The 10,630-nt window shown below is 50.8% G+C and overlaps 2 protein-coding genes, 1 long non-coding RNA gene and 1 pseudogene across 3 annotated transcripts in view; 3 read left to right on the top strand and 1 right to left on the bottom strand.

Moving 5' to 3' along the window:
- Positions 1 to 18: 18 nt before the first annotated feature.
- Positions 19 to 5,616, top strand: LOC125951075 (uncharacterized). The gene is made up of 3 exons (XR_007468766.1): positions 19 to 787; positions 1,004 to 3,467; positions 3,684 to 5,616. It is a non-coding gene; the product is annotated as an uncharacterized LOC125951075 (long non-coding RNA).
- A 926-nt stretch (positions 5,617 to 6,542) lies between these two features.
- On the top strand, positions 6,543 to 9,016 carry LOC125959886 (annulin-like; annotated as a pseudogene).
- A 448-nt stretch (positions 9,017 to 9,464) lies between these two features.
- Positions 9,465 to 10,327, top strand: LOC125950834 (dynactin subunit 5). Its single transcript, XM_049679170.1, has 2 exons — positions 9,465 to 9,897; positions 9,966 to 10,327. Exons 1-2 carry the CDS (start codon positions 9,550 to 9,552, stop codon positions 10,176 to 10,178), a joined length of 561 nt encoding a protein of 186 aa, XP_049535127.1. The 5' UTR covers positions 9,465 to 9,549; the 3' UTR covers positions 10,179 to 10,327.
- Positions 10,328 to 10,335: 8 nt separating this feature from the next.
- LOC125950835 (translation machinery-associated protein 7 homolog) overlaps positions 10,336 to 10,630 on the bottom strand; it is a 665-nt gene continuing 370 nt past the window's right edge. Inside the window, exon 2 of the mRNA XM_049679171.1 lies at positions 10,336 to 10,630. This exon is cut by the window's right edge and continues 84 nt beyond it. Coding sequence (XP_049535128.1) covers positions 10,519 to 10,630 — 112 coding nt within the window. The 3' untranslated portion in view covers positions 10,336 to 10,518.

Raw genomic sequence — 10,630 nt, 5'->3', positions numbered from 1 at the left:
TGTTAAACAGCGTGTGGGGTATGCTACTCTACTCCAACACATTTTTTATTTTGAGATCGGAAGTTGTGAACTGAATTGACTTTTATTAAAACGCTTTTTTGGGTGTGCAAAAGAACGTCCGTGCTCCATGGAGGTTGAAACCGAAGAGAGCGTTCTCAAGTAGCGCTTAATGTATGGTTCCACGATGCGCGTGGAAAAGTCGAGCAGCGCTTAAGGCGCGTGCTGATGTGAATAGTTCTCGTGTAGCTATGGTCGCTACAGTACCCCCCTTTTAGCCGCGAAGACGGTGCGGAACGGAGGTGCAAGGGGCGACTCTTTAAACACGGGGTTCGTGGCGATATCTGTTGCGAGAAGTATGTCCTATTCACTGAGGTGCTTCGGAAATCGAACGCGGCGACCGGAGCGTGTTGTTACCGGTGGCGCTTGAAGTTCAGGAGCGGTGCTGCAAGGAGATGATGATCTCTGCTGGCGATTTCCCTGGTGCTGCGAGGTTGATGACGGCGGTCGGCTAGTTGGCTCTTGAAGCCCCGACGAAGGAGTAGCGTCGATGGCTGGGTTGCTGAGCTCAGAGGAGCGTCCGCTGTCAGTGTTGTCTTCTGCCGCATAGCACGGTTTGAGACGGTCGATAGAAATTCTGACCACCTTCCCGTTTACCAACAGCGAGAAGAATTTTGCTGCGCGGTCCGTAACTTTGTAGGGTCCGTCGTAAGGCGCTGATAACGAAGGCCGGACGGAGTCGTTTCTGACAAACACATGAGAAGAAGTGGCGAGGTCCTTGTGGAAGAAGGTGCGCTGGTGGCCGTGGTGTACAAACGGTGCTGGCTTTATAGCTTCCATCGCCTTCTTGAGTGATGAAACAAGCTCACCCAGCTAGTGTCGGTGGGTCCCTTCGTGTGGCCCGACCGTAGCTGCAGGTAGCCTCGTTTCGGTCGATGTCGATGAACGGGATGTCTTAGTCGTTGGGGAGTCTGAAGGCGCGGCTAGTTGCGGCGAACTGCTCCAGGAGCGCCAGCGCGTTGCGGCGTCTTTGGTGATGGCTGCTTGTTGCAGCGTGGAAACCTGGAGGCGCCAGCGGTGGTGGCGAACTGCTCCAGGGGCGCCAGCGCGTTGCGGCGTCTTTGGTGATGGCTGCTTGTTGCAGCGTCGGAACCTGGAGGCGCCAGCGGTGGTGGCGAACTGCTCCAGGGGGCGCCAGCGCGTTGCGGGGAATGCTGCGCTGTCCTTACGAATTCCTGGCCAGACAAATCGTGCAGTCATCATTTTAGTGGTTGACCTTGTGCCTGGATGATGAAGGTTGTGCACTGCTCTAAGGAAAGTCTCCCGGTAAGCTCTTGTGATGAAGGGGCGCAATCGGTTGCCGTCGTCGTCACAAACTAAGCTTGCGTTAGAGCCAGGAAGGACTGTGGTGCGAAGATTGAGGCCAGACTTGTCGTTGGCGCGTAGTAGTTGCTGTAGTTCATCGTCTGTGGCTTGGTCCTTAGCCAGGGCATCGTAGTCGATGATGTTGTCAGTACTGCAGGTTTCGATGCGGGACAACAAGTCGGCCGCGACATTCTCGCGTCCTTGGACGTGGCGGATGTCCGTTGTGAATTGCCCGATAAAGTCCAACTGACGGAGTTGGCGAGGCGAGGCTTTAGATGCCGACTGGTGGAACGCATACGTGATGGGCTTGTGGTCCGTGTACACGTGATGTTGCCTGCCTTCAAGCCAATGGCGGAAATGTCGAATCGCCAAAAAGATTGCTGTCAGCTCCCTGTCGTAGGTGCTGTAATTCCGCTGTGCCTGGTCGAATCGCTTTGAGAAGAATTCTAGTGGCTGGAGTGTTCCATCTATTACTTGATGTAGCGCGGCGCCTGCGGAGAAGTCCGAAGCGTCAACCCACAAAGAGAGTTCGGCGTCTGCTTTGGGATGAGCTAGGAGCGTAGCGTCCGCCAGTTGATTCTTGCAATTTTCGAAGGCAGCGGTGGTTTCCTCGGACCAGGTTAGTGGGGTCCGGCAGTGCGATGTTCCGTCGGCATGGCGCCGACGATGGTAGCGGGGGTGGACGCGCTGGTCGGAGTGCTTGGAGGTTCGGACTGGTCCAGAGTGGCCATGACGATCTAATTCACTGATCACGACTCACTTAGTGGATAGTGTCACCGAAGCACTTTTTCACGCTTGTCTCACCTCGAGCGAGAGAGCAGCGGGCGGAGAAGTTCTCGACGCCTGTATGTACGATGGCTTTCTCTCCTCAAGAACACGTGTTCGCGAGTGGAAGAGTGCGCGTGCACTTCGTTGCGAAGCACGAAGAGAGTTTTTTGCGCGCTTGTTCACGATCGCGGAGAGAGAGTTTCTGCACGGATGGCGTGCCGATTTCCGCGAACTGGTTGTAACGTGTTTTTTCCTGCACGCGAGCGTGGCGTCGATGCGTTCTTGGAATTGTTTAATGCTGCTCTTCGGTTTCACTGGAAGCTGGTGGTAGCACGGAGTCTTTGAAGGACAGGAAATATCAGGAATGGCCGGCGCGCGTCGCCGTAGCGATTCCTGCTGATTCCTGTGTCCTTGTCGGTCCACTTTCTGCGCCGGTGTTCGGCGGAACGATTTGCACTGACACTGGCCGATCAAACTGCACCGGCGTGGTTGCGTGTTTTCTGAAGAGCCGGTGTTCGGCGTCACTTGTTCACTTCCCGATCACGTCGGGGTCACCAATTTATGTGGGGTATGCTACTCTACTCCAACACATTTTTTATTTTGAGATCGGAAGTTGTGAACTGAATTGACTTTTATTAAAACGCTTTTTTTGGTGTGCAAAAGAACGTCCGTGCTCCATGGAGGTTGAAACCGAAGAGAGCGTTCTCAAGTAGCGCTTAATGTATGGTTCCACGATGCGCGTGGAAAAGTCGAGCAGCGCTTAAGGCGCGTGCTGATGTGAATAGTTCTCGTGTAGCTATGGTCGCTACAGTACCCCCCTTTTAGCCGCGAAGACGGTGCGGAACGGAGGTGCAAGGGGCGACTCTTTAAACACGGGGTTCGTGGCGATATCTGTTGCGAGAAGTATGTCCTATTCACTGAGGTGCTTCGGAAATCGAACGCGGCGACCGGAGCGTGTTGTTACCGGTGGCGCTTGAAGTTCAGGAGCGGTGCTGCAAGGAGATGATGATCTCTGCTGGCGATTTCCCTGGTGCTGCGAGGTTGATGACGGCGGTCGGCTAGTTGGCTCTTGAAGCCCCGACGAAGGAGTAGCGTCGATGGCTGGGTTGCTGAGCTCAGAGGAGCGTCCGCTGTCAGTGTTGTCTTCTGCCGCATAGCACGGTTTGAGACGGTCGATAGAAATTCTGACCACCTTCCCGTTTACCAACAGCGAGAAGAATTTTGCTGCGCGGTCCGTAACTTTGTAGGGTCCGTCGTAAGGCGCTGATAACGAAGGCCGGACGGAGTCGTTTCTGACAAACACATGAGAAGAAGTGGCGAGGTCCTTGTGGAAGAAGGTGCGCTGGTGGCCGTGGTGTACAAACGGTGCTGGCTTTATAGCTTCCATCGCCTTCTTGAGTGATGAAACAAGCTCACCCAGCTAGTGTCGGTGGGTCCCTTCGTGTGGCCCGACCGTAGCTGCAGGTAGCCTCGTTTCGGTCGATGTCGATGAACGGGATGTCTTAGTCGTTGGGGAGTCTGAAGGCGCGGCTAGTTGCGGCGAACTGCTCCAGGAGCGCCAGCGCGTTGCGGCGTCTTTGGTGATGGCTGCTTGTTGCAGCGTGGAAACCTGGAGGCGCCAGCGGTGGTGGCGAACTGCTCCAGGGGCGCCAGCGCGTTGCGGCGTCTTTGGTGATGGCTGCTTGTTGCAGCGTCGGAACCTGGAGGCGCCAGCGGTGGTGGCGAACTGCTCCAGGGGGCGCCAGCGCGTTGCGGGGAATGCTGCGCTGTCCTTACGAATTCCTGGCCAGACAAATCGTGCAGTCATCATTTTAGTGGTTGACCTTGTGCCTGGATGATGAAGGTTGTGCACTGCTCTAAGGAAAGTCTCCCGGTAAGCTCTTGTGATGAAGGGGCGCAATCGGTTGCCGTCGTCGTCACAAACTAAGCTTGCGTTAGAGCCAGGAAGGACTGTGGTGCGAAGATTGAGGCCAGACTTGTCGTTGGCGCGTAGTAGTTGCTGTAGTTCATCGTCTGTGGCTTGGTCCTTAGCCAGGGCATCGTAGTCGATGATGTTGTCAGTACTGCAGGTTTCGATGCGGGACAACAAGTCGGCCGCGACATTCTCGCGTCCTTGGACGTGGCGGATGTCCGTTGTGAATTGCCCGATAAAGTCCAACTGACGGAGTTGGCGAGGCGAGGCTTTAGATGCCGACTGGTGGAACGCATACGTGATGGGCTTGTGGTCCGTGTACACGTGATGTTGCCTGCCTTCAAGCCAATGGCGGAAATGTCGAATCGCCAAAAAGATTGCTGTCAGCTCCCTGTCGTAGGTGCTGTAATTCCGCTGTGCCTGGTCGAATCGCTTTGAGAAGAATTCTAGTGGCTGGAGTGTTCCATCTATTACTTGATGTAGCGCGGCGCCTGCGGAGAAGTCCGAAGCGTCAACCCACAAAGAGAGTTCGGCGTCTGCTTTGGGATGAGCTAGGAGCGTAGCGTCCGCCAGTTGATTCTTGCAATTTTCGAAGGCAGCGGTGGTTTCCTCGGACCAGGTTAGTGGGGTCCGGCAGTGCGATGTTCCGTCGGCATGGCGCCGACGATGGTAGCGGGGGTGGACGCGCTGGTCGGAGTGCTTGGAGGTTCGGACTGGTCCAGAGTGGCCATGACGATCTAATTCACTGATCACGACTCACTTAGTGGATAGTGTCACCGAAGCACTTTTTCACGCTTGTCTCACCTCGAGCGAGAGAGCAGCGGGCGGAGAAGTTCTCGACGCCTGTATGTACGATGGCTTTCTCTCCTCAAGAACACGTGTTCGCGAGTGGAAGAGTGCGCGTGCACTTCGTTGCGAAGCACGAAGAGAGTTTTTTGCGCGCTTGTTCACGATCGCGGAGAGAGAGTTTCTGCACGGATGGCGTGCCGATTTCCGCGAACTGGTTGTAACGTGTTTTTTCCTGCACGCGAGCGTGGCGTCGATGCGTTCTTGGAATTGTTTAATGCTGCTCTTCGGTTTCACTGGAAGCTGGTGGTAGCACGGAGTCTTTGAAGGACAGGAAATATCAGGAATGGCCGGCGCGCGTCGCCGTAGCGATTCCTGCTGATTCCTGTGTCCTTGTCGGTCCACTTTCTGCGCCGGTGTTCGGCGGAACGATTTGCACTGACACTGGCCGATCAAACTGCACCGGCGTGGTTGCGTGTTTTCTGAAGAGCCGGTGTTCGGCGTCACTTGTTCACTTCCCGATCACGTCGGGGTCACCAATTTATGTGGGGTATGCTACTCTACTCCAACACATTTTTTATTTTGAGATCGGAAGTTGTGAACTGAATTGACTTTTATTAAAACGCTTTTTTTGGTGTGCAAAAGAACGTCCGTGCTCCATGGAGGTTGAAACCGAAGAGAGCGTTCTCAAGTAGCGCTTAATGTATGGTTCCACGATGCGCGTGGAAAAGTCGAGCAGCGCTTAAGGCGCGTGCTGATGTGAATAGTTCTCGTGTAGCTATGGTCGCTACAAGCGTATTAAAAACGAATGTCAACAACGAATATTTTGGATGCATTTCACACTTTTGCTTTGATGAAAGTGAAAATGTAAGTTAAGCCGCTGCTAATTTGAATGTTGCTTACGGTGCCGTTACTTGATGATCAAAAGAAATCTTAGCAGTTTCGTCGATTTCGCTTCGACATTTTTAATGTTAAACATGGATCTCACACAAGCAGGTCCATCGCCGAAAAAGGAAAACAATCACAAAACTTCCGGGACACTAAATATTAATCATAAAACTATGCGCGCAAAGCTGAATTATACAATCACATACTCGACACCAAAGAACATGATGGATCGAATGCCCAATCGAGTCCTATAGTATTTGAAATGAGCTGTTCTCGTGCAGTCAATCTCTAAATTAACATCTTTACGTTCAATATCTGGCCTGCTTGAAGCTAGTAACTGATCAGTGACGGTCCCAAATACCAATTACCAATAAAAGGCTGCAAATTACCTAATAAAAGGGTGCATATTTGATTTAAATTGGAAAATCAGGAGTATTTAATTTACCCAAAAACGATCGAATCATATTCTTACCAACCCAAAATAAAACTAATAATACTGTGAATGCTGAGCCACACTTTTTATTTTCAGCAGCTTGCTATTTTCGACTACGTCGCCACCATCAGCATCTTGAGAGCGAAGAGGGAGATTAATTAAAACGGATCTGCGATCGTTCGTACAATCAACAAATGAGCGTTTGATTTAGTAACAGCCATAACAGCCTCCGAGAAGTACGAAAACTATGAGTTACGGACGAGTTGAGATGTTCCTGGGTCAGATCGAACATATAAATGAGGCGAATGCTGGCGATGCTTTAGTTCCAAATTGTGATTCCAAACGTGTGATCACCGATTGACGATCCTGCCATTTGACACCACAGTTTTAACGATGGAAGTAACCGCACCGCACACGCTACCGTTCGCCTTTTGGAGACACGAGGAAGGTAAACCAACTACTCTACTATGCGCCAGTAACGAACGGATCGCATGTTAACGACGTTCTATGGTGGTGATGCTATTTATATAGAACGCGACAATAATATCGACAATGAGGATGACGAAGGTCCTCTAGTGGTCGAGAAGATCGACATATGCAGCAATGAGAATGGAGCCAGCCATCGGACGAATAAGTATCATACGATGAACCAAAACCCTGCGAAACTGGTCGTTCGGCGTGGACAGGATTTCATACTGCGGCTCGTGTGCAATCGATCCATTCAACCCAAAACTGATACCATATGGCTGGTACTAGCGGTTGATCCGATCAAAAATGAGTGGGTTAGCCACGGTCATAATACAGTAGTGTATCTACTGCTCAAAACGATCGACAGTGCATCTGTGGAGAAGGAAGATGACAGTGATTGGTCAGCCCGGTTGGAGGCGGCACAGCCCACCGAGGAGGAAGATCTAGTGGAGCACACCATCACCATTCGAACTGCTCCGCATGCTTCCGTCTCAAAGTGGAAGCTCTCTGTGAATGTTAAATCAGGCTGTTCTACAGAGCCGGATGTTTATAATCTAGAGGAGCCGTTCTATCTGCTCTTCAATCCCTGGTGCGAAGAGGATTCCGTTTTTCTCGACGGTAAGTACGGTGCTTAAGTGCTAGCTGCGAAGAGGGCAAGATCGATCTGTTCATTTCGATGTTTGCACAGATGAGGATCAGCGCCAAGAGTACGTGCTGGAAGACATGACGCTGATCTGGAAAGGTACTGTGCGTAGCTTTTAGCCATACCATTGGAAAGTCGGTCAGTATGAGGAGAATATTTTGGATTATACGCTCGATTTGCTGGGAAGCACTGCCAGGCTGTCGGCTACATATCGTGGTAATGCGATCAAGGTATGTCGGGCGCTATCGGGAGCCGTCAATTATGATAGGAAGTGTGGCGTACTGATTGGTAATTGGAGCGGAAAGTACAATGATGGTACTGCACCTAGTGAGTGGACCGGTTCAGTTAAAATTCTGCAAAAGTACTACCAAAACAAGGATCCGGTCGGCTATGGACAGTGTTGGGTGTTTGCGGGCGTGTTGACCACAATGTATCGAACCCTCGGTATACCCTGTCGTATCATCACCAATTTCGCCTCGGGACACGACAGTGAGGGTTCGCTTACGCTCGATGTGTACTTTGACGAGGAGGGCAATGAGCTGCCAGAGTTTTCGCGTGATACCTCTTGGAACTATCACGTGTGGAATGAGGTATGGTTGAAGCGCAACGATCTCGGAACGTCCGAATACGATGGATGGCAAGTAATCGACGGTACACCGCAGGAATATTCCGACCTCAACTACAAACTTGGCCCCGCGCCGGTCAAAGCTGTTCGGCATGGTGCCGTGCACATGCTGTACGATTGTGCATTCGTTTATGCGGAAGTGAACGCCGATCAACTTTCCTGGCGTTACCGCGGACCCGGCAAGTCGCTGCAGTTGATCAAAAAGGATACGACCAGTATCGGCCAGTTTATCAGCACCAAAGCAGTTGGTTCGAATGAGCGAGAAGATGTTACGCAGAACTACAAGTTTGAAGAGCAATCCGCCGAAGCATCTTCGTCTATGCTGCGTGCTCTCAATCTGAATCAAAATAGCCTCACCAAAAGCTACCAGAAGATAGTGTTTGGTGAAAATTCTGAGCATATAGCGCACCAGGGCAACGATGTTGAATTTATGCTGAAATTCGAGGACCATGTAATGATCGGTGAGCCGTTCCAGATTATACTTCAGATTCGTAACGTCAGTCAGTCAGATGAGCAAACCACGAGAGGAAGAATCCATCTCAACCACGTGCTCTACTCGGGAAAGAACATTAAAACCATCACGAGCCTTCCATTTGAGTTCACACTCAATCCGGAGAGTGATCCGAGTATTACCAGTCCACTTCGACGATTACTATGAACCGGGTATGAATGAAGCCATCTTTAAAGTGACCAGCTTTGCGACCATCGATGGAGCGGATTACGAATTTTTCTCACAGGAGAACTACCGGCTACGAAGACCGCATCTACAGCTAGAGCTGGCCTGTGTACCGACCTCCGGAATGCCCATCAAAATAACTGTGTCATTCACCAACCCCCTGCCAGTGCCTATCACCGAAGGAGCCCTTAACGTCGAGACTTCTGGCCTGTGCAAAACACTTACCATTGCGGTAAGCATACCAATTGTGGATCCTGATTAGGTCGAAGCTAGTCTTTTCACTAACTTTTGCCTGTCTCTGCTGCGTAGGTAAACTTTATAGACGCAGGTGATAATTGGGATGTGAGCTTCGAGATTGAGCCATCCTTCCAGGGGACCAATCAAGGCCGGCCAAATTTCAGTCCATTGAAATCCGTGACGTTGAAGGATCGCTAAACTTCGAGGTGGAGTACTGAGAAGTCTTTTTTTTTTTCGCCCAAGTAAGTAGTAAGAAAAAGGGGCAATACTGACCTATGCAATGTTTCCTAAATAGAAAAGCACCTACTATAATTCAGTTAAATGTTTAAATGGACCTTTTTCAACCATTTAGATGGACCCAATTACTTCCATTGCCGAAGCGATTACTTTTTCCGTTTCGTTAGATCGTCTAGCATCGCCGATGTGATCTAAATAATCGGTGATATAAGATAATCGCCTCGGGCGATAGTTATCGTCTTACAAGAATAAATACCTTAATCTGTATAGCTATGCAACACTAGCCTAGTAATAAAATGAATAAAATAGATGGTTCTTCTCGTTCACCGAATCGTATTCTCTGTGTGGTTTTCATAAGCATTAAACATGCTGGTTCTACAGCTGACACTGTAGCGATGAGTGGTGACTCACCCTAATGTTTACGTTCGATTCCGGATCCTCGGTCGCAATTTTCATCCGTTGCTCGCAAATTTTCCCTTTTCCCGGAGTTTCCGTTCCTTGGTAGCTTCGCGAAATGGAAGCACAAAACATTTACTTTAACAAGGACGAGTACGTCGAAACGGCATCGGGGAACAAGGTGAGCCGGCAGACCATCCTGTGTGGCTCCCAGAATATCGTGCTGCACGGAAAAGTGATTGTGCAGAGCGGTGCTATTATCCGGGGAGATTTAGCTGCTGTGCGAACCGGACGATACTGTGTCATCTCGAAGGGTTCCGTCGTCAGGCCTCCGTACAAGCAGTTCAGCAAGGGTGTCGCCTTCTTCCCGCTGCAGATCGGGGATCATGTGTTCATCGGTGAAGGTGCCGTGGTATCGGCCGCCTCTATAGGATCTTACGTGTACATCGGCAAAAACGCCGTTATTGTAAGAAGCACGGTGTCGCAACAAATTGCCCTGTAGGCCCCAATAAAGTCCCGTTCTCTTCTCCCTAGGGTCGCCGATGTGTTCTGAAGGACAACTGCATCGTCGAGGATGGTGCTATCGTGCCGCCAGAGACCACGATTGCCAGCTATATGCGTTACACCGCTGATGGCAGGGTGGAAGGTGGTCAAGGAAACCCGGATTTCGTACCGCACGCCATGATGGATCTGATGACCGAGTATACCAGATCGTACTACGACAATTTCATTCCATCAAGCAACTGACGACACCGACCGCTCTCGATTCGTTCGAGAGCCCCGCGAGTGCAGCAGCAGTAAACGAAATCACCTTGTTCCCGTTCCATCTTACCGCCGCTCTCATTTGTGTATTGTAACCGCTAGTGTAAGCTTATAAACTAACTAATATTTATTGCAAAGCAAAACGGTTGGTAGCTTGACATTTATTTTTCTTCACAAAATGCGCGCATCACGGATGAGTACGAAAACACCGAGCCATGGAGTACTCGCTCGGGAATATTCATCATTCCAAGTCATAAAATGACGAAGTATGACGCGTTCGGTAGCAGATTCTCGCTCTTCAGGATGGAGGATGCAGCCGATCTCCTTACTTCTTGCCGGACTTTTTAATTCCACCCTGCAGCAGCGGACCGCCCTTCGTTGCCTTTTGCTTGGCCGCTTCCAGCGCCTTCTGTTGTTCCTTTTGCTTCTGTTTGAAG

Source organism: Anopheles darlingi, chromosome 2, assembly GCF_943734745.1.
Source record: "Anopheles darlingi chromosome 2, idAnoDarlMG_H_01, whole genome shotgun sequence".
Classification (NCBI taxonomy): Eukaryota; Metazoa; Arthropoda; class Insecta; order Diptera; family Culicidae; genus Anopheles; species Anopheles darlingi.
This window is presented reverse-complemented; position numbering and strand designations above follow the sequence as displayed.